The sequence below is a fragment of the Amblyomma americanum genome, chromosome 10 (assembly GCF_052857255.1).
Source record: "Amblyomma americanum isolate KBUSLIRL-KWMA chromosome 10, ASM5285725v1, whole genome shotgun sequence".
Lineage (NCBI taxonomy): Eukaryota > Metazoa > Arthropoda > Arachnida > Ixodida > Ixodidae > Amblyomma > Amblyomma americanum.
Genome location: NC_135506.1, coordinates 7753380 through 7777071, shown reverse-complemented (window position 1 = coordinate 7777071; position 23692 = coordinate 7753380). Strand labels below are relative to the sequence as shown.

The following is a 23692-nucleotide window of genomic DNA, read 5'->3' as shown; positions in this document are numbered from 1 at the left end:
CTTTCATCTCGTCTGCTCTCTAGTCTGCGTTTTCGTCTGCTTTCGCACCGCTGCCTGTCGTCTGCATAGTTTCTCAGAATTACCTAGAGGGAAAAGAGCACACGTACACTGCTTCAAGCCTCTGGTCATAATGGGAGATGGTGGGAAGAGAAAACTTTGCCTTTGGCTTGGCCAATGTTCGGCCTCAATCGTGAATTCGGCTGCCGAATCATTTAGCTTTGCCCCTATTCAGCTCATTTTATATTCTGAACAAATTAGATAAAAATGCAAAAATTGTTTTCCTATACAATCACGAAGCCGTTGCGATATTCATATAGGTTTGTGACTTCGGCAGAGAGCCGAGTAGGTGTGCTTTCAATACGATCAAAATGAATTATGTTCTTTTAAATTTCAATTTAAATTTCAATTTATTTATTCAGCACCACTTCATGGTGAAGGGAGCGCGGCAAAAAGCCAAAAAATTGTCAACAGTTCATCACGCGAGTGGGCACTGGCGCGTTTTGAATATAACATAGCACTTTTTGAAGGGTTTTTTTTTTTTGCAAAAAGAAGCCGTATTTCTGCAGCCGTGGTCGCGTCTTCTGCGAATTTCTTAAGAAATCCAGATTTGAAGTTTACAGCCCCCGAAGTTCCCGTGACGGATGAACCATCGCAGTGCCAGTTTTCCGTCTATAGATAACTGCATGAACTCCATGGCCGTCTGCCTGTCTACCCATGGCGTTGTCTACCCCATGGTCTACCCATCCACCATTTTGTCCTAAATGTCATAAAAGTTATGACGTCGCGGACTATACTCTGTGGCTCGCCTATCGGGCTTGACGTTTGGAACTGAGCCAAAGGTCACAAATCGGCTTTCTTCCTTTCTTTCTTTTTTTTATATTTCTTCACGAACCGATGTCATTTGCACGTGATGTCGATATTTTCCTCGAATCCACGTTCTTTCTGGGTCTTAGGCATCATTACTGGTGTCGCGAGCTGTCTTAACTGAGGGCCGATTTGTGAAAAGTGCACACCATAGCCGCGAGCTTGGCCAGATCTTCAAAAGTCTTTGAATCTTGCGCCGCGACTGTGCACGCGTTCTTTGTGTTCGATTTCTGAATGTCTTATTTTCCCTCCTGTTTCGCAGATGTTCCCGACCCGCCGGGGATCCCCATCGTGGTTGGCTTCACCTCGCGTTCCGTCAACCTCTCCTGGACATCGAGCGTCAACACGCACAACAGCCCCATTCTGCACTACATCATCCACATCAGGTAGTACTGTAGACTAGCTGTTCACCAGTAGCTGGCGCTATTTAGCTACGAGTGTATTCAGCAGCCATTAGCTAAAGCAAGAAGCGGAGGAGGAATTGCTTAATGATGATTGGAAACGCTTAACTCGTCACGCACCTAGCGAGCTATAACTACAGATGAATCATGAAATCCTAAAACTCACGTGACGGTTACCGGTGTGTAACGCGAGATTAAGCGAGAGCTTTTTCCGGAACTTAACAGTAATGTTTATTCCTTACTGTTTCCCTTCTTCTCTGGTAGAGCGTGATTGACGTCACTGTTCTGTCACTCGTGATGTCGCTGCGTTCGGGCCGTCCAGCGTGGCGAGTTATAGTGACGTCACGCGTGACCTATTGCATGGTGTCTAATCAGCGTGGTGCGGTCGTAAAATGCAAAACGATATGCATACACACATACACCATGCGCACCACACAGAAACCAGAATAGTGTCTAGTGTATACACGGGGTTTAGACAAGCCCTGCGTTAATGCGGTGCTTTTTCGTTAGCGTGTCATGGAATTGCCTGTAATCGTATTCCGTGCACAGTGTAAATGGCAAAACAAGGGATGGCGCCATGACTGTAGTCATAAGATAGGTCACAGGTGATTTGGATTAGGCACAACAGCCAGAAGGGTACATTAAGTACAGCTAGTTTAGAGTGAACTGGAACACTGCCCTCCACGCGGAAAACGAGATTCTCGGCTATAGGTGCCTCTCAGGACTATTTTTGTTTACTTGAAATTTCGGCAAATACAGTTGTATGCCCTGGAACCGAGGCAAAAGGTGACACAAGTCATCTGACTGGGGCCTTCGGCAGCAGATAAGATATGCATAGTATAACAACTGGAATACACCTGGGTTGCCGAGTCCTGGTCCGGGGTTCGAACCCCGAACCTGGACAAATTTTTCTTTAACTACGAAGTTTCTGTGGAAGCTGTACAGCTTTGCTTTGTAGCTGTTGCGCTTGAGTGGATGCTAATGAGTCTGCCTTATTACAAATCTATCCACCTTGGGGGATTCCCCTAAGCACTGGGCCAATATACCGGCCTCGAAATAAAGACTGAATGATCGGCTGTGTCTCTAAAGACATTCTGCTACGTGCCAGCATTCCACGTGCGTTAGTTACGCAGCGTCAAAGCCGACGATTTGCAAATCACGCGTTGCGATTTCTTTCGGCATATACGCAGCGCGCCTGGCTTCTTTTAACACGTGGCGGCAACTGTATAGGAGATTCGCGAAGGCAACTGCGGTGCGCAAGTATTCGGTAACTCTCGCACGGCTACGTCGTGATAGCCAATAATTGCCTCGATTACGCGGAAGGGATTGACCTTCGAGCTGTACAAGAAACCAGCACGGTCTCCGTATCGGATTGTGCAGCTGCAGGAAGCCGTGCGCAGCCGGAGGGCGCTGAAAAGATTCGCTACTCTGTTGTCTCTGCGCGCCAAGATATCGCGCGCGCGCGCACGTAGTTTCTCCCTCCTCCGAGCTGCTAATTGCTTTCCCCGTAATTGCGCCTCCTTTAGCGCCCCCCACTCTTGCGGTTTCTTCCCGCGACTAATGGACGCTGCAATCAGGCCGAGAGTTGCAGCGCTTTGCTGCGTCAATGGCGGTAATTTCTCTCTTTTTGTTCATTTTATGTATTGCACAGTCTGCTTGCAATGCGTGCTGTGTTTAGAAGTAGTTTGAGTGAGTGAGTGAGTGAGTGAGTGAGTGAGTGAGTGAGTGAGTGAGTGAGTGAGTGAGTGAGTGAGTGAGTGAGTGAGTGAGTGAGTGAGTGAGTGAGTGAGTGAGTGAGTGAGTGAGTGAGCGAGCGAGCGAGCGAGCGAGCGAGCGAGCGAGCGTATCGGTGAAGTAAACAAGTCATACCCTTCGTAACAGTGGGAAGCAAGACAGCATCCACTTGAACTCCCGCAGAATATTTGACCTTGGGCACTAGTCTTCTTTGACTGTAGCAAGAAACAAACGCCCCTTAGTATGCATTATTTGTGATGCCACACAGTGCGCAGCTTAGCCAGCACTGATAAAAAACACAAAAAATGCGTTAATTACGGAAACTAGGTCACCGTATGCAGGCTAGGTCGCTCATGTCTGTGTAAGCTGACAGACCTTTGACCGCCTGTGAACCGATTCACAGCGCAAAAGGAACCTGCAAGGTCATAATAGGCTAACAAGAAAAATTTGAAGCATTGTACAACGAGGGACTGGCTTAATCGCAGCTAAGCCTGTAATGCCCGTCGTACCGTGTATGACTGAGGATGTACAACTGTCAATAGTATTCGTTTGCGCTCACAAAGGCGTGCCATAATCACACAGTATTACACAAATGGCATTTCCCAAAATATTTTTCACAGCAGAAAAATAGCGTGCGCTGCTTCAGTCATTCCGTATTAATCCTTCCAGCGAAACAATCTAAAATTTCAACGGGCTCACTCAGCAGGTTACGGAATGATAGTGAATTTGTTAGTGACCTTTTTTTATGCGGCTAAGTATGCGCGAACAGTCGTGTTGATTTTAGAGGTTCATAAATGAGGCTGTCTATTGTAACCACGCATAAATAGTATCTTTCTCAAGAAATCTACCTGTACTTTTTTGTCTCTATGCAATGCAGAAGCCATTAACGACGAATTGTTCAAAGTTCAGTCCATTTATCCCACACTTAAATTGTCCGGGCTTACAGGAGTAAACCGAGCAAATTGAAAAAAAAAAAAAACCAGCTTGTAAGCCTGGCATCGTATTACTCTACCAACGCTAGCCGGCCGCATATTCCCTCGAGCTCAACGCCACGGGAGCGTACTACTAACCGTTTCTCCCGCATCCACGAAATGCTAAGCCTTTTCGCAATTCGTATCCCACCGAAACCAGTTCTTTTACTTCGCATGACAAAAAAATGTTTTCCGCTCTAATTGGCAGTCAGGGGTTTCATTTTTCAACGCGTCGGCCTCATTTTTCAACTTTTTGTTTTGTTGCTTTTTTCTGGAACAAAGACCTTTAATTACGGCCTTTGTTCGAAGCCGTAATGGACCTTTGTAGTGCTCCGGGACATTTTCCTCGTATCCCCCGCGGGCAGCCGGCATACTTACCGCCGGAATAAATTCACAAAACGAGTCCACGATCAATCAGCCAACAAATAGCCCGCATGAATTGTTTATGAAACAGCGGATCGCCTCCCACAACGAGAGAAATAGCACTCTCGCTATTCCTTTTTTTTTGCTTAAGCGACTCGTCACCCACTCGACTCGTTTAGCGAGAAGGCAAACAAAATTTGAAACACGAACTATTGCTGAATAGTTTCCCTTTTTCGTCCAGCCTTTTTCCCGAGCTAATAGGCGACTGATTCGGAGGACCTTTTTTGCATCCCTGAATTTGTAATTTGTTCTCCCTTTTCCCGCTTTCTACGGGCGCACCTATTAATTAGAGCGAAAAGTCATTAAGCCCTTCCGACTGCGTATCCTCTGTGTGCGTTTATATGCTTCGCTCTGAGCAGCCCTCGAGTAATTCCAGTATATTACGGACGCGACTGTGCGTCGCTTAATTGCTACTTCGTTTCATACTCCGCTTCTTTACTCTTTTTTCTTGTATAAAGCACTCTTCCTCGAAATTTTCCGAGTCGTCATTCTTTTGAACTCACCGCCGTGCACATTTAGAGCGAATCCCTTTCGGCTGAAGATCAGGCCCGTCTTCGCGTTTATTCAACCGGGCCCCTATACCAGCTGTGTACACACCTCCTACTTCTCTGAGCATTTCGAACGTTTCAATTTATTTTATTTATTTTTTTTTCTCAAGTAGCGTGGGGTTGAGATAGGCTTGCGTATGTCTCTCGCTCGATATTCGCTGACGTATCTAATTAGTCGATTTCTCCTTTATCCCGTTTTAGGTGATTCGTTTTAAGTGCTTAATTCGTGCGACGTTTGTTACTTGTTTGCCTAGAAAGCTCCTGGGCTGCGAACTTGGTAAGTCGCTTATTCGGTAGCTCATGAAGTCAGCTAATCTTGACAATTCTGGACAATAACATTCTTGAACGGGAACCAGTTTGTGAACGCAATTTTTTCATATATTGCAAGATTTCACTATAACAATCAAATCAATATATCCGCACACCACCCGTCGGCAGGCTTGCATTTTTTTTCTATTAGCGTTTTTACTGTCGCCAAAAGCCTACCCTATTTGTTTTACATGGCAGTCTTAACGTCTCTATGCGACCGATGGAAAAACTTTAAAAGAAAGATTTTGCTACACATCGTAGAAATGAACCATTAACTTCAATATTTCCATAACAGTACCTTACAGTTTTTCAATATTCAAAATTTTTGTCCAGTAACGTTGGAGATAATTAAATTAGTCAGTGAGAAAGCGCACTATCATTCACTACCCCCCTGCATATACCACTGCTCCCAGTCTCAAATAGGCAACGCATGAAGAGGAGGAGGAGGAGGAGGAGGAGGAGGAGGAGGAGGAGGAGGAGGAGGAGGAGGAGGAAACACTATTATTGGTTCCTTAAAAGCGGAACGCAAGAATGGGACGCTAGGTGGTCAGAAGTCCGTGCTTCTCGACGGCATCTTGGGCTCGCTTGATGAAAAAATGTTAGATTGCAATAGAGCCTTCCTTTTACTTTTGTCGCACCCGTACATTTTATTTTTCATAATACTCACACGTCACAAATATTAGCGAGTGAATGGGAGAGGAGACTGACTGAAAGAATGGTGGTGCGCGGAAGGACCTCCTGGAAGTGGTAGAAGCGAGTAGACAAGCTCCAGAGTGAGCAAATTGGTTGAATGAATGGGGCCATAAGTGAGGGAGTAGTGAGTGATCGAGAGGGTTCTTGAGGCAATTGGGTGATTGAGAACGCGAATGAGCTCGAGTGTGAGCAAAAGGAAACGAACAAAGTAGGGCCGTAAGTGAGTGAGTAATCGTTAGAGTGACTGATGGAACTTAGTGGTGACCATAAGTGATTGAGCAGTCGGCAGAGTGATCGGGGGCAAGCGAGTCGGTAGTGAGTGATTATTAAGAGGGGAGCCTGGTCTTGACAACAAAAAAATTATTAATGAGGTCACAGTTAAGAAAACCTTCAGGGAACATGTATTTTTGTGTGCCGATTCTAAATATGTCATTTAATTTCATGTAAAACAATTCCTTCAGCACTTTTGTAATTTTTATGCATGTATCTTGTGAAGAGCTTTGGAAAAAATGTGCTGCAGAAAACTTGCTGATATGTATGCCATTGGGTTCTCTTGATACTAAGGAATGCAATAAGGGTAAAATTGTCTTCCTGCCTATCATATAACTTAAGTTATAGGGTTTTAAAGTTGTCGCTTCAGAAATGCGAATAAAAGTGTGTATTCTCGTTTCTGAAGTGGCAGCCTCAATACCCTGTAACTCAAGTTCTATGATATCCAGGATGATAATTTTACCCTTATTGCATTTCTTGTATCAAGACAACGCAATGGCATACATTTCAGCGATTTTCCTACAGCAAATTTTCTTCCAAGCTCTTCGCGAAATAATTGCATAAAAACTCCTCAAGTGCTCAAAAAATTGGTTTACATGAAATTAAATTACATATTTACAATCAGAACGCAAAGATACATGTTCCCTGAAGATTTAATAATTATTACTGCATTAATAAATTTTTGTTTTCAAGACCAGGCTCCCCCCGTGGCTTCTCAATAGCGCATTTGTATCCTGTTTCTGTACTAATCGATTTTTATGCGGGTCTGCCGTATGGGATAGAAATCCCGCTGACACTGTTCCAGTCCTTTGTATCTGCGTATAACCACGGCCTTTAATGCCTGAAAGCGTGCCGTGCCAAACACATGAAGCGAGATAAAGCTGTAGCAAGAACTGCCGACTAACGGACGAAAAAAAAAAAGAAGCAAGGAAAAGTGTGCAACCATCGCTGGTTATTTTGTGCCTCATGGAGTCGCCGATTTATCAAAACGCCCTTTTATTTGTTCAAAAGAAGGTACTCATCAAAAGCGAAAAAAAAATTGTCACCGCAAAGCGCTCACGGTGAACGTAGACGTGACCCCCTTATAACCTGCATAATAAATTCTTTCAGAGCGCTTTTGTTCGATCGTCGCTTCTCCTTCCGTGGGTCGACCCCTCCTTTGTTTTTTTCTTCTTTTCCGACCTTTATTGAGGTAGGCAGCGGACGGGATTTCCGAGTGTCGTTACCGTTCCGTCGTTACGACAGGTCGTTATACGGCTTGTCGCAATTTCCAGAGCCGCCCCCGCTTCGCCCGAGCTCCCACCTCGACCCTGGTTAAACTATGGGCCTTTTCCTTCCTGCCGTACCGATCCTCATTTCATCGACTGCTCCGTTCCCGGCTGTATTTGCAGCTATTTCCTCTCAAATTATCTTTCTTTTTCTTCGTGGTTTTATTTCAAAAGTAGAAACGTTGCGTGCAGCAACCGCCTGCACTTCGTTGTGTCACGCCGAGACTAAAGATGGCCCGTAGTCGAATTTAACATTAGAAACAGGCGCTTCGCGCAGCAATCAGTGGATCAAGTAAGCAAAAAAAAAAAAACTGTCACTCCCTCAATGCCTTCTGGCACGTCACATGAAGCGAACAGCAGAACAAATGCAAAACACACACCGCTCGAAGTTAATTCTCTTTCTCTTGTAGCCGCCGCGATGGCTGAGTGGTTACGGCGCTCGGCTGCTGGCCCGAAAGACGCGGGTTCGAACCCGGCCGCGGCGGTCGAATTTCGGTGGAGGCGAAATTCTACAGGACCGTGTACTGTGCGATGTCAGTGCACGTTAAAGAACCCCAGGTCGTCGAAATTTCCGGAGACCTTCACTACGGCGTCCCTCATAGCCTGAGTCGCTTTGGGACGTTAAACCCCCATAAACCAATCTCTTTCTCTTTGTGACAACGGGTGCAACTTCACCACAAGTACACGGAAAATCAACGAATAAGGCTTAGCGACTACGCCCGTACACCCTGCGCCGAAAGTTTGCAGGCAACGGGTTGCGTGGCCCACGATTCCGCTTCACTGTAGTTTGAAATCTTAGCACATTCTGTCGCCAATTTCCAGAGATCATTGAGAATTTGCTATTTGTGGCGCCCTGCGAGTCGTTACTTTTTCGGGTGTGTTTTGAACAAAGCAGAGCAGTTAATTTCGCAGCAAGTGGTGCGATGGTCTCCTAATTTCCAAGTGCTGGGGCCGTCCCTTTTCGGGATCCTGAAGCATGCCGTCGAGATGGGGCGTTTCGCCAATGGCGTGCCATTAAAGAGCTCTCCTACCGGGCACGGATTTCTAGGCGCGGCAGACTGGCCGGTCACTATAGCCGAAAGACAGTAGCCAGGCCGCTGGACAACCACAAACTTAACTTGCGCATGCTTGGTGCGTACGGCGTAACGTTTTCGTTAGAGCTAAACAAGGCTGTCTCAGAGAACGTGCTCTCGGAGGTGAACTATATTCGGCACCCGCTTTCTTCTTTTGTCAATGCTATAGAACAGTTAGGATAGACTAGCGAACAATAGCCAATAATAATCAAGGGGGATTAAACTAACAAGCAGGGTAGTGCTTCTGTTCAACTTCGATTCTTGTTGCCGGTCGTCAGCTCAGACAAAGTCCTACCACCCCAAAACATTACTAGGATCCACTGCTTGATGAAGCGAACGGTGATTATAATGCAGGCTTAGGGGAAAGAAGCATCATACGTATAATCGTCATCAGCCTAACTGCGTCCACTGCCCGAACAGAGGCCTCTCCCGTATCCCTCCAACTAACCCTGTACTGTGCAAGCCACGGTTGCAACTTATCCCCGCGAACTTCCTGATCTCATCCATCCACCCAACTTTCTGCCGCCCCCTGGAATCTTCTGATGCGTCGTCAGACGCGTTATTCGTTGCGCCAGAGGCTTCATCATCAACTAATCACGCGCGCAACCTGTACTCATTTATTATTGTGTAAATAGTTCGTGTATACTACCTCTCCCCTTATCCTTTCTTCCTGTCCCCTCACCTCTTTCATTTAATTTCTCCGTTCTGCCTGCTATCCCTTATTTCCGCTGCCCCAGCTCAGGTGCTTCGGTATCGATGGCAGATGCCGGGGCTAGGGAAAATCTTTTCCTTCCTTGTTTATTATTATTTTAATAAACCACTTACTACTACGCCCCCTTCGACGTTTTCCTTCCCTTGGCAGACATGCTGGGCCTGAATTGCCCGCGATTCCAGCAACGCCCAGCTAACAAGGACGTCGGCTATATAGAAAGACCTGTCACCTTGAGGTCCAACTGATCGATGAATGTGCGGCCGCGGTCGACGACCTCGTGACGCAAGCAGGCTGAAAGCCTGCTAAACAGCGTGGACGCAAGATTCCCCTTCCTCTCCTTGGGCACCGAGAAGCCGCACAAGGCATACACACGCGCAGACCAGAACAATTCTTTGTTGTGTTTTTGGTCCTGCGGCATCGTTTCGACACTCCTAGACGAGAAGATCCCGCTGTCGTATATACCGCGAGCAAGGACAGGAGAAGACGCATTACCCCACGCATTCTCAACCAGCGCCGCGCATTGATCGGCCTATCCAAATAGCCCCGAGCGAACCCTCCAGAAACCCGAAACTCCTCCTGCGCCTGGCGGATCCGATATATAAGGGGTTCTCTCGGCACACACGGGAGTCTAAGCTTACGCCTGGACCCGGGGCCTGGCTCCACCCGTCTTGCCGGCGAGCGGCTCGACGCGTCGACCATCCCGTATACTTGTTTCCACGGATCGACCAGTTCGACGCCAGTGTGGCCCACCCGAATGAAGACGCACTCGTCCTTTTTCCAGTCGAGGGCACACAGTTCAGAAAGCGTATCACACGTAAAGGAAACTCGCAGCCAGCCGGCGTCCGTGTTGAAACCAATCGCGGTGGTGACTGGCCACAGCACTGACCGTATTGGTAGTGATTGGTCGCAGCACTCACTGTATTTATAGTTACTGGTCGCAGCAGTTATGTACAGTCACAGTGGTACAATCACAGCACTGCCTATGCATTAGTGGCTGTGACGGTAGTGAGTGGTCACAGCACTGATTATACTCAGTGATTGGTCACACCAGTTATGTGTAGTCAGAGTGGTAGTCACAACACTGATTGCATTGGTAGTGACTGGTCACAGCACTGAGTGCATTGGTAGTGACTGGTCGCAGCAGTTATTTATAGCCAGAGTGGTATAGTCACAGCACTGACTATACAATAGTGGCTATACTGGTAGTGGCTGGCCACAGCAGTTATGTGTAGTCAGCGCGACACATTTACAAACTATGCAGCAGCTATTGGTCACAGCATTGATTACATTGGTAGTGATTAGTCACAGCTGTGCTGCATAGTCGGTTCGTTACAGTCAATGCACTGACTGTATTGGTAGTAATTGGTTGCAGTGTCCTATAGTCAGCACTGACTTTGCAGCACTGATTATAATGGCAATGATTGGTCAAGCGGCGCACTATAGTTAGCGCGAGACAATCTCAGCACTGACTTTGCAGGACTGATTTAAGTGGTAGTGATCGGTCGCAGCGCAAACACTGCCAAATCAATAGTGTCTAATACAGACTCGTTGTGACACGATAACAAACTTACCATCTTTGCCCATCAATCGCTGCCGCCATCTCCGACCTCCAAGACACTGCATCGTTATCGTCAGCCAGAGTAGAGATAGAGAGTGCGAAAAGCCGCGGACAAAGAGCGCTGCCCCTGCGCCCCGAAATGGATAGGACGAGGACGTTCCGGACGAGAGAACGAACGAAATAAGAAAGAAGGCAACCAGCTATACATAGCGGGAACGAGGCTTGGGAGCATTTCTGTTGCCACCGGCGTTCTTTCACGTAGATATCTGTACGCATTAAAAGCAAAAACAAACTGCGTACTTGCTCAAAAACGGACCGTCGAGAAACGTGCGCGTGTATTCATGTGCGCGTACGCAGGTCCACACACACACGTGTAACGACGCAACGTAAGCATCGCTTCAAAAAAATGGGAACAAGAACAAATTTACGTGTACTGCTCCGTCCGGGTCCACACCGGTATGTAGCTTCGAAGAGCTGGAGGCAAAAAACGGGGAAAAAAATGGCGTTCTCCGCACAAACTCGCCGCGATGCCAGCGAACAATGTACAGTTTTCAGTTCTAAACATTGCGCGTTGCGAAAGCGCAGACAAGAAAAAAATGAACGCATACGAGCAGCTCTGTTCCCGAATGCACCGACGAGGCGAGAACGCAGAGCATGAACCCGCGCGTGAGCGCGCACTGGCAGGCTTTGTACGCAACCATGCTCTGCTCTTTGCTTTCCCTCGTTTTCCCGTTTCCGTCCACGCTCTTTCCGGACCAACAGTCGGGACCACGCCGTGCCTTCCTCGCTGCGTATAGGGGCGGCCTTCGGCCCATTCTTTTACGCCCTGACCTATTTTCCCGTTACGTCGTTCTATCCCCTCCCGACGCTCCCCCTTTTTTTTTCTTGCTCCCTTCGTCTCCCTATAGCTAGGGAAAGGTTGGGAGGACGACGATAGCGGCGGAGGGAAGATGTCGGCGTGAGGGAAAGCGGTGTTCAGTGCAGCGAGCTAGCCGACGACGCCGGGACGAATAACTCAACCGTTCGGAAAAGCCATAAAACCGGGACGTGTACAGGTATAACAAGCTTCGTACTCCGCCGCCTCCCACGAACTGCACAGCGTCTATATCCGGCACGTAGACGACTCGATAACAAACCTACGCGCCATGACACAAAAACAATCCCGAGAAGCGTTAGGCGAGACAGAAAAGTGGAGAATAAACGAAAAAAGGAACAGCGGATGGACGGGCAGTGCAGAGGAGGAAGGGCCTCCCTTTTTTCCTCTCATTGTTCCCCATCTTCGCTCAGCATCTTCCGCTACATCCCTTTTCTCCCTTCCCCGGAAAGATTTTTTTCTTTTCGTCCCGAAGCAGAGACGACCTTTCTGCATCGCGCCGTGCTTTCGTTGCCTGCTTCTCCCACTTCCTTACATTTTCCTTTTATTTCCTTTCCACGTCGGCCTTAGCGGCACAGGGCGGGGAGGAAGAGAGCTGGCTTTGAGGACGGCGCAAGGGTGTTTCCATGGAAACGCCCTCCTCCTTCCTTCCCTTCATCACTGCAAGGCTCTCCTCATTCTCTTTCCCCTCTCCCCTTACCTCCCCCGCTTTCTTTAGAACGGGTGGTGCCCTCGCGGGAATCAATAGGACACTGCGGCAGTTCGGGGTGTGTGGGCGGATGCGAAGGATCACACGCCGCCGAAGAGGGGGAGAATAAAAGCCATCGCTGGCGTCGACAGCGCCGCGTCCAAATCCTGGCGGCAAAGGAGGGAAACGCTTTCCCTATTTCGGGATGAGGTCGCCGCAGGAGCGCGCCCTAGTTCTTCTCGCCTTGTTCTTTTTCTCTCCCCCTCCCCGTCACTTTCACTCTCCCAATAGGCGGTGCTGTTACTGCGTTTTGACAGTTTCTTGCCGGCGCGTTCTGCTACGTGATTGTCCGCTTTTTGCGCCAGAAGTGAGAACGGCGGGAGTGGCTGGATAGGTGGTCGCGGCCTCCGACGCTCGTTTCTCACCTGGCGATGCGCCAGCGTGAAAGCTTTCCCTCGCGTGCCCGACTGCGCTGTGCGCTTCGGTCTCTCGCATTTGCGGGCCCGCCTCATTTATTTCTGTTTCCGCTGTTAACGCGTCAGGTGTGTGGCCGTCTGCTGAAGTCATTTTTAGTGTTCAGTGATGGGGGAAAGTCTTGAACTTTTGCAAATATAGCTGTATGAGGGTGTTGTTCGAGGTTTACAGCGCCATTGTTGTATGTGCAGTGTCTGCTGTCACTATAGCGATATACCGGTGAGAATGAGCCATCTGGGGTAATGTGATATAGGCCCAGTGACATATAGGCCTTGAAGTTGACTCTCCAGGGTGTTGAGGTGATACGCCCTACCGCTGTCACCTCTGTCTGTCTGTCTGTTTGTCCGTCCGTCCGTCTGTATGTCTGTCTCTCTGTCTGTCCGTCCGTCCGTCCGTACGTCTGTCTGTCTGTCTGTCTTGGAAGCACAAGGAACATACACTCGCCAAAAAAAAATATTTAACACATGACGTTATGACGTCATGTGTTAAATATTTTTTCTTTGGGAAGTGTATGTTTCTTGTGCTTCCAATATGCTTCCCCCTCGCCAGACAGGATTCTGTCGAACCCTTGATTATGTCTGTCTGTCTGTCTGTCTGTCTGTCTGTCTGTCTGTCTGTCTGTCTGTCTGTCTGTCTGTCTGTCTGTCTGTCTGTCTGTCTGTCTGTCTGTCTGTCCGTCCGTCCGTCCGTCCGTCCGTCCGTCCGTCCGTCCGTCCGTCCGTCCGTCCGTCCGTCCGTCCGTCCGTCCGTCCGTCCGTCTGTTTCTATTCGTATTCTTTTACGTATTCACCCCTGGCAAGGGTTTGGAGTTTTTCCTTACGACCCAGAATAAAATGAACTGGCAAGGAATCAGCCAACTTTATTAATCGAGCGAGGTATTCATTCTAAGATGATAGATAAGAAAAGTGTAGTCAAGGCAGAAGCAACAGCTGAGAAAAATGCAAGTATAGCAGGCTGAAGAGCTGAAAATTTCGCTGATTCTGAACCGTCTCCTGCTGCAAGTTATGCTACATCGCAAACGCACTTTCACGCTGACACGTACAGTTGCGGACAAAAGTAAACGCAGCCCACTGTTGCTCTCTCACACTTTTCACGCAGTGCCTAATTGTAACTGGGGAGCCATGGTACGCCAAAACTGGCAGCGGACTCGAATCCGCTTGCTCGTGAAAAAATAATGTTTCTTCATATCCGATAGGGAAGGCGTGATTGCAGTTAGTATACGGAGTAGCATGTTCTGCTTACGTCCGCACCTGTACGTGCTTGTCGAGCCGTTCAAGCCTGTATATCTGACGAAAAGGACACCTTTTGTGTTTAACCAGCCGTCCAAAGAATATCTCGGAAACATAGCGCAAAAATGACGAGGACGACACAGCAGACGGCGTTAGCGCCAGTTCCGTCTGTTGTGTCAACCTTGCCTTTTTTTGCGGTATGTTTCCAAGAAACTAAAGCCAACTAGCTGAAACCAAGCTTTTGCTACTTCAAGAGAATAGCTCACCCATTCGGCCCTCAAGGTTTGAAATAATTGGCCACTCGGCTCTAAACCTCGCACCCGTAACCTAATCCGCAGCAACCTGCATTTCGATCCGCCCACCCTTTGATTACTTTGTAAAAATATGTCTTTGTTTATGGAAATAAATCAGTATCAGGATTTTGGTCAGGGGTAGTAGATTCACTGCTACAGCAGATTAATCCAGCCCAAAGGAAGGATGATACGATAAAACACACAACGCAGTACGGGTCCAGTGACACTCGTATATATGATATATTGTGCTGGTTTATAAAACAATACGGAATCAATTTGTATAGTCAGCGCCCTTCCTGTGATGTTTTTTTTCTCGTGTCCTCTTTCCTTCGCGCTGGATTAATCTGTTGTAGAAATTAGTATACTCTCATTGATTATTGTAAAACCAATTAACTGTCACACAGCTGCTTTTAAGCACTTTCAGTTTTTGTTATCACATTTCTATTGATCAGCGGCCAAACTTGCGCGTCAATTTTTATTTTCCTAACGGCAGTTACCGCGGACAGTTTAACTTCGGGACCGCCTAACTTTTTCGTAGTTCCGAGTGGTTCGAGTGTAATTAAAGGCCTGAAACCCGAATCCATTCTCTATAACAATTTCAAAAAAGTTACCTGGGTTGTGTCGCGTTGTTCCAGTTAGTTTCGCAAAAGCAGCTCTCCAAACGCACAGGCCGTGAAAATGTTAAAAAAAAAGACGCCAGAGAAAAAGTCTGAAGGCGTTTCAACAAACCCAAGTCTTTTTCCAACGCGAGAAATAAACGACAACACTGGAACGGGAATCTCGGAATTAAATTACCGTCGCCAAGCTGCAGCAGCAGCGCGGTCGATGTTCCCGTCAGAACATGGCTGAAGCTCTCATTTTGTTGGCGCGCTCTGTTTTTCCTTATTTTTTTCTTCCCTTCCCCCACACGACTTTCTATTTTTTTTCCTTTTATTTTTCACTATTTTCTTGTTTTTTCTCCGGAAAATGCACCCTATAGTGGTGCAGGGACGCTTACAAACCGGCACCTCGCCCGGATCCTGGGGACTGCGAGAGGTCAGGACGCGGGCTTTCACGGTTCGTCTGCTGCTTGCTTCTGCGCGACTTACCCGTCGGCATGATTTCGGTCCTCCTTGTTAGGATTGGGAACCACACGAAGGCAGTGCGGCGCCTGCCGAAGTCGCCGGTGACCAGAGAGATAGAGAGAAATTCGTTCTGTCGGCTGAACCGCAGACTCGATTCGGACGCACGCATTCTCGCCTCAACCGACAACGCTACCCTGTCCGGTTGGCTCTTCGAATGAACTAGGAGGAACTCGCTTATAAATATTTATGGAAGCTGTACCCCTATTCATCGCCGTGTCCACAAAGCCATCGAAGGTGAGATAAGGTCCTTTCGATTAGCAATGTGTTGCATTACCGTGAGTATATAGCTAGAAGCGACTGAGTTGGAGTTGAAGACATTGTCATCGTCATCGACAACAGGCGAGTTGAGCATACAACGCAAGACAAAGGTCTGAATTCGATGGCCTCTAATTATCCCTGTTTTGTGACAGCCGTTACTTTACACAAAAGAATTTTCAGCGCTCGCTACTCCAGAACTGATTCGGGGTTGCCACTTTACATGTTTTTCTGTTCTTCGTATCCATTCTGACACTGTAATAAACCTCGGACAATTTGCCAATTCTGAAGTTGATGCGTACTCGATATATGTTTGGAGCAATCGTACGGCGTTGTGCCAGAACTACATCTCGAGTTCAGTTGGAACTCCGTACAGATGCTTTCTTCATTACTCTCTGTTCCCCCCCCCCCCCCCCCCCCCACTCTTTAATGAGTTAGTCAGTGAAACCTACCTATATAAAGCGAACGCCTGACAGACTCGGGCTAGTGACGTCATACAGCAGCCTTTGGTTTTATGCCCCAGTCTGTCAGATCTGCGGTCAGATCACCCTTTCTCGGTTCATTCATTGCATCATAGCTATAGACCCAGTGCGTCGATTTCAGTTTGTTAATAATGGTGCTTGACTGAAGTAATATGAGGGCAATAAAATACAAAAAAACAAAAGCTGTGTAATTTTGCGAGCGCAGCCTCGGTTGACTTCCGCAGTCACTTCTCTGTTGACGCTCCCAACTGGAACAGTGCCAAAGTGGCACCGCGCTTCGGCTTCGTGTTTGTCCACCGAAGCTCTCGAAGCGCCGTCTCACGAGCCTAATGGAGAAGAGGAATCAGTCAGTCCTTCGCCCCACGTGCTAACCGCCTTTCTTTACCCTGCCTCTCACTCCCTTCTGTCTCTCCTTTTGTTCCCTCCGGTACAGCTCTCTACTAGTAGAGAGCCCTGGCTTTCGTCAGGAAGGGCACGGTTTCATAAAGAAGGTCTAGGAAGACAGCGAGGAAAGAAAGTAATAGACAGGCAAGTGAAAAGAAAAAGGGAGATGGGGGAAGTCCTCTTTATTGGGAGAAGGATACCTCACCTTTCTTACGCCGCTGCCCTCTAACGCTGGAGCCCTGCAGGGTTATAAGGGAATTCCGCGGTTGAAAGGCCCCGCCGGCTCTCACGTCGCTATCAATCTCGGCCTCCTCGCGCTTCGGATGGCGAGGGAATGTGTGGCGTCGATGTACCGCGAATCCTCCCTCCCCTGTCGGCCATTTTGTGCAGCTCCCGCACATTGGAAAGGACGTCGACAAGTGCGCCTTTACTGCCTTCCTTGTCTCGGTGGCAGGGAATCGTTAGTGACGTCGTTGTGGTTTAGCCGACCTCTGGCATGAGCCGTGACCCAATTTCTTCGGCTTAGAGCTCTTTTTCTTTGCTTTGTGTGTGTGTGTGTGTGTGTGTGTGTGTGTGTGTGTGTGTGTGTGTGTGTGTGTGTGTGTGTGTGTGTGTGTGTGTGTGTGTGTGTGTGTGTGTGTGTTTCCGTGTGTGTGTGCGTAATGTACAAATAACACCATCACTTAGCGCGTCATGCCAATGATATGCAGCACCAGCCCTGCATATTTTGTGCTATTCCCAACAATAACAACATAGTATTGATATAATAAGCCAATTCTTGATAGTTCGAACTCCAAGGGGCCATACCTTTGTCTGAATTATGTAACAATGGGCCTTTTTAAACAACTTTGGTGTTTACGGGGCCAAACCAGTCCGAATAAAGCCAAAGTCCGCAATAAGCGAATTCGAATTAACCAGAGTGTACTTGCTAAGTACATTTGTTAATATCCGTAATAATATTCTTAATAATCGCAGGAGACGAGGCCGATGCCACAGTCAGCAGCCTTTCCGCCACCGCCTCAGTCTCGCCATGTCAGATGACGCAGTGCTAAAGCCCTGTATTCGAAGCTTTCGTAACAGCAGCCATGACAAAAGTTTGTGCAGCTCAGCCATTTCTTGCGCAGCGTCCTTCAGTAACCTATCGATCCCGCGTCGCTATGGATGACTGCTGGCTCGGGCCATTGCTGGGTTGCTTCCACTACACGTCCTTCGACGTGCAATTTTTCTCGGGAATGGCGCGTGTTTCAATGAGCCAGTTGATTCGTGCGTTTTCTGAAATGCAGTGCAAATCAGAGAGAGAGAAAAAAAAAGAACGCCCACACACACGAGGATCGCTTGGTATAACTGCTGTAGAATTGCATTGCCTATATATGACTGGCTCTAGAAAGCCGGCAATTCTAACGACAATACACCTTCCCATTATTCACCTACTATTTCTTCTTCGTCGTCCAAGCGCACTCGGGTGGCATGGAGTATGCATGGGTAACCCAAACCTAAATAAGTCACCAGAGTCCTGATATGTGTATGCCGGGGTGAGGCCTCTTCAGGAGGCATGCTTTAAAGGCCTCGCTACTTTCGCCTCTTCTATGGGGCATTTTGCAAGTATGACCAAATAAACTTTACTTTACTTTGCACGGAAGCGCTCGAGCAAGCCGCTGACCGGGGAGCCGGTTGTTACGTATACAGACTCTGCTATAGAAGAGACGGTGGAGCGGCCATCCTCCACTTCGGCAACTCAGAGCTCCAAAATGATGACCGCCAGCGAGAAGGAGGTGGTTGCGCTGAGCACAGCGCGGAAACGGAGCCGTTTACCGAAATATCTTCCGTGCAAACTCTCTCCTTTTCAAAATGCCCCGGGTACAGGGCGTCAAGCAATTTTCAACCAAATCAGTATGTCCACGCTGCGTCAATGTCTCCCCCCCGCCTCTTGATGTACGCTTCTTTCTCTCCGAAATCCGTATTCTGTTAGGTAGGCAAAGTGAGCAGGCTGTTTCGAAACGCTGCTTTGCACCAATAAGCACTGAATCAACGTCAACGTCAAAAAGTAGCCGATAAAGCCAGATTCTGCTCATCCGATGATTTCTTTTTCCGTGCATTGGTAACGGACAGTTAAAACGATATTTTCAATTCTTCCAACATATCCCCGCAGTATTAGAGTTTTAAAGCTACTTCATCATCGAATCCCAAATGGGCTTCGAGGGGTACAATTCAGACGCGAAGGCAAAGACACAAAACAGGAACTGAAACGGGAAACCTACCAGCACTGATTCATTATCACTTTCCAAGGGGGGTGACTGCACTTGCGGAGTGAGAATTAACAACGCGAAAATTTAATCTCTCTCAACTAAAAGCTTTCAACTTCGGTGTTGACGTTTCGCTAGGCGCTGACAGCACTGCGCAAAGTGGCGTACGACCCCTTCAGGTGCACGCTCATTGTGATAACAAGAGCACTCTCTTTCCACTTTACCCCCCTCCCCCCCCTCCCTAAATCTTCAGCAGGGACTGACACGCGGGGATTGACTGCGACAATCCGCTTGTTCCCGCGAGGCAAGTCTGCGTAATTAGTCTGGACCTGTGCAGGGCTCGCCCACGCCGCGCACGTGCCGAAGGAATTTGCGAAGAGACGGAGGAGCAAAAAAAAAAATGAAGCCGAGAGTGTGCGTTTGAGTTCGCAGATCTGTGAGGAAGTGAGGGGGGGAAAGCCGTTGCCATAGTTTCAAATTGAGTTTCTCCTCCGCCGTGTCCACTTTTAAAAGTTCCCACGTTTCAAAACACTCCCACTGCTTTCTTAGTTCGGCGTTTCGTTTTTGCAAATGTTGCTCTTATTGTCACTCGATCTTTTTTCTAATCTAGCCTTTGATTTTTTTTTTCAATAGACTTTTTATTCGGTCTCCAGCTTGTGTTGTCCCGGTGTGCCCTCGCTCAGACTTATACGATTCCGCCCCCTCCGGCCACCTTCTTCTGAAAACCTCCGAGTTGAATTCGTTCTTGTTATACTGCACCCGTCGGCAGGCCCCATACGTGAGGAGGAGAGACTTTTGAATTCGGGCCCGTAGGGACACAATAGACTCCTCCGTTATGCTAATAAGCTGAAATCCTGATGGATTCGGCTTTCTATGAAGGTACTGTACCGCTGAACCATGGGTCTCACGAAATTTCGGAGAGGAATTGTGTTTTTCGCTGATTTTTTGTTTAAATCTATGTTCTTGTTGCTCCGTACCGAGCCTACGCTCCTTACAATACAAGCGAGCAGGCGAAGATCCTAATTTGATTATAATTTTACGCATAATTTATGATTTACAAATTTTACGACTTTTCGAGCGCAGCTTTTTTTTTATTCTTTTCAGGAAAAGGCAGTAATGCGAGAAGGGGAATAGAGCAGGAGTAAAACAGAGCGATAATTTAAACAAGTGGGAGTAATCTGGGAGACGATGAAGAGACGATTTTTCCAGCTTAATCTCTCCTTTTTTATCCTCATGAGAAAATGGAGGCAAAAAGAGGAGTAAAAGAGGAGTAAAATAGGGCGAAAATTAAGACAAGTTGAGAGTAATCTAGCTTAACCGTCGTTGCTTTCGCAACCACAAGCAACATATACGTCACCGGCGCAGATAATGAGGAAGCTGACCTCCTCGTGCTGTACGTGTTTAATATTTATACATCAGTAGAAGCAAGGCTGCATTGCGCTTTCACCTTTCACAGACTGCGTATGGTTGCCAGGATAGGCTTTCTTTCGGGCAATCCATTTATTATTCATAATGAAGAACAGGCGTCATAAATGCGTCAGGCATTCAGCGACCATATTTAACAAGTCTCTATCCCTGTCTAATCTCGCAATTCCCTCTCACAAATCTACCTCCTGTAGCTATAGCGGTTTTCCGAACGCTGATCTTCTGTCCTCGTAAATTTTGTCGACATTCGGTTACGTGCAAACGAAGACATAACTATTACCGGTCTTAACGCTTACGATAAGCGAACGACCACGCTTGCAATTCTAATTTTGTCTTTTAATGTTCTTTTGGCCTTTTGAACTTTTTATCTTATTTTTTATAGTATACGAACCACCGGCCGGCGCACCGATTTGTCGTCGATTAATTACCTCGGCCACGCAGGCGTGTTCTCGCTGCCATTCTTTCTTTTTTATTCTTTACGAGTCACGCGATAGGCACGTATAAATAGAGAGAGTGCGAAGATATAATAAACTCTGGGAAAACGGCGAGCCGTGGTTTTAAATGACCAGCGTAAATGGAGTCGGCGCCATTTGTGAGATGCTCTAGTTCATTTTCTTCTTTTATTCTGTTCATTTACTTCTTTCACTGAGATGAGACGAGACAAAGGCCCGAACCGCAAAACAAAAAGTTTCTCGATTTTTTTTTTTTTGCTCTGCGCACAAATTTTCGCAGCGCGAGCAAATTAAACCGCGACAAGAGGGACGGCGCGCAGATTGTCCCAGAGGCCTGTTCCATTATGCGAAGTGAAAACGCTTTCACGCGATCCCAGTGAACTACTTGTGTGTTTGTCTGCATATAGCACAGCGTTAGGCATAGAGTCGTGTTGCATTTGCTCGTACACAGGCCCTATAATGGTCACGCGTTAGGGATTTCTTCCATTTATTATAACGCTGCAGTATATGAGTGCACTGTCTGCGCGTGCTTGTTCAATTGTTCGAGAGTATGCCGTTGCTGTTTTATTGCTCATTATTTTGTTTTTCTTTACTTTTCTTCAGTCGGGCCGCTTGACAGAAAATAAACAGCTCCGAATGATCGCTTGAAGCGCTCCAAGCATGTTGATAAATCACCCCCCCCCCCCCCCCCCCCCCCCGCGCCGATCCCTGTGCAATTGGTTGCTCATCTTATAAGATGAGCAAGCACTCATATACTTATTAATTAATCTGTTATGAATTCTTAGTTTTTACTAATCACAGCTCTTTGTCCCGTCTGTTATTGGGCATTTACTTAAATTGTATTTAAACGAGCTATTCGTCCTTTTTTTTCTGTGTTGCACGTGCTCATTCACCACACTTCAACAGCGAATAATCTTAAGCCGAAGAGAAGTATCGCCAGGTTCACAATTGGCACTTGAGAAAAGTTTGGTGTTGAGCTGTATATGTTCTTGTATCATTGTCATTCCTTGTTTAAAAACGCAGTACAAGGCCGCAACACAGAAATTCAGGGTGCACTGAATTGAAGAGCCTCACGAAGCATGTGCGCCGTGCTGTCTTTTCCCGCGTTCTGTTATTAATCAACGTAAATACCTCGCATTTGCGGGTTCAAAAGTATTCCCCAGAGTCGAAGTATGTTTTTACACCGAACGATTAACTCCCCAAATTTACCCCTGTTTCCCCTCACACTGGTGCTTGCGTGTTGTGTCGCAGGATCGGCGAGAAGGGCGACTGGGACACACGAAACAAGGTGATGACGTCGGACAACAGCACCAACTTCCAGGCGATCGGCCTCAAGCCGTTCACCGTGTACTCATTTCGAGTGTTGGCCGTCAATGCCATCGGCGCCAGCAAGCCCAGCAAGGAATCCTTCTACATGGTCACTCTCCGGGAAGGTACACAGCGTCAATGCGCTCTCATTGGCTGTGTTGGTCACGATGGGTGGGTGCATGAGGAGGACTCGTAGAGAGGAAAGGCGCGGTACCTCTCACTACTGGGGTGTAGTGATTGGTTTATGGGGGTATAACGTCCCAAAGCGACCCATACTATGAGGGACGCCGTAGTGAGGAGCTCCGGAAATTTCGACCATCTGGGTTTTTTTGTGGGGAGAGGGAACCATGTTGAAGTTGATAATGACCCGAATCGTAGCAGAACTAACATTTAAAGCAAAATTCATGTTAAACCTGCTGAATCCCCTGTTAATCGCATGAATTATTGAAATGCCCTCGACTAAGACAGAAAATCCTCGTTTACTTTATGCGGTACGTTAGGTTAATTGAAGCGAAAGGACATGGGTATGTCAATCTTCTTTACGAGTGTCTTTCACTCTAATATGCTCAAGTTGGAGTTTCTGTATGAACTTCCTCGGGGCCATTTGTTTTTTTACTTCGTAACTCTCATTAAATGTTAAGGTACGTGCTTTGCCTGAGTTTACGAAGGGGACGCTATCGTAAAGTATGCCGTACAACAGAGAGCAGATTTGGTTTCGCTTCGCTTCGTTTGATGAGAAGTGTCGATCGTAGTGGGTTTACTATCACTGTAAAGAAACTGAAGTCTGACTTTTAATGCACACTTTCTTTTTTCGCTATCTACTCGCAGTGCCGGAGGGTAAGCCGACCATCGTGCACGCGCAGAACACGAGCAGTTCGACCATCCGTATACAGTGGACGGCTCCCCCGAGGCACACCATCCATGGAGAGTTTGAGGGCTACCGCATCACGTACCGGCATAGGGACAAACCGCAGGAGGAGAGCCGCGAGATCATCATCCGGGACAGCAAGCAGACGGTGAGCGCTCCAACGCGCTGTCGGCACTCTGCGTTAATTATCGCCCGCGGCACCGTCATCAAACCGGTGAAGAATTCGCGCTAGTACACTCAGTACTAATCCGAAGAGCCTGTTCAATGGCGCTCTCACAGGATCGAAGGCGCCGCTTGCTCTTCGCGCCGGCATCGTCTGCTAAACGAAGGTGTCTGCTTCACTAACACGACCGGCGCGCCATCTCATTGCGCGCAGCGGAAGCTCACAAACGATTGCGCTGCCACCTGATGAAAAATATATTAAACGCTGGCTCTTTATTTTACTGCATGTCTTTTAATTTGACGTGAATTGATGGCGAAGCTATTCATTTTACGCTAAATCGTTTTAAAAATTACTTCAGTCTTATTCTAATTTGTTTAAGCGACTTTTATTGATTTCGGTTCTTTAACGACAAGACGACGCCGGGTCCACGGATGTGGCCGGGTCCGAGGCTAGAATCACTTTTATTTCGGCGTGCTTGTGTTTTGGTGTTTGTGTATGCATTCGCTCGCCTTGGCAGCTCTCCGCCGCTGCTGTAGTGCTGCTCGGATGTGCCCGTCAAAGTGGTGCTAGCTCGACCCCCAAAAAAGAGACCGTACCAAACGCCAA

General features: G+C 47.6%; 1 protein-coding gene across 11 annotated transcripts in view; it reads left to right on the top strand.

Annotated features, from left to right (window-relative positions):
* Ptp99A (Protein tyrosine phosphatase 99A) overlaps positions 1 to 23692 on the top strand; it is a 211307-nt gene that overhangs the window by 157532 nt on the left and 30083 nt on the right. For all 11 annotated transcript variants that reach the window (XR_013309231.1, XR_013309232.1, XM_077640137.1 and 8 more), the window contains 3 exons: positions 1127 to 1250; positions 21999 to 22180; positions 22884 to 23071. Coding sequence is in view for 9 of the 11 variants with exons in the window: in XM_077640137.1 (XP_077496263.1) it covers positions 1127 to 1250; positions 21999 to 22180; positions 22884 to 23071 (494 nt within the window). In the remaining 2 variants the exon portion in view is untranslated. The remainder of the gene's footprint in view (positions 1 to 1126; positions 1251 to 21998; positions 22181 to 22883; positions 23072 to 23692) is intronic.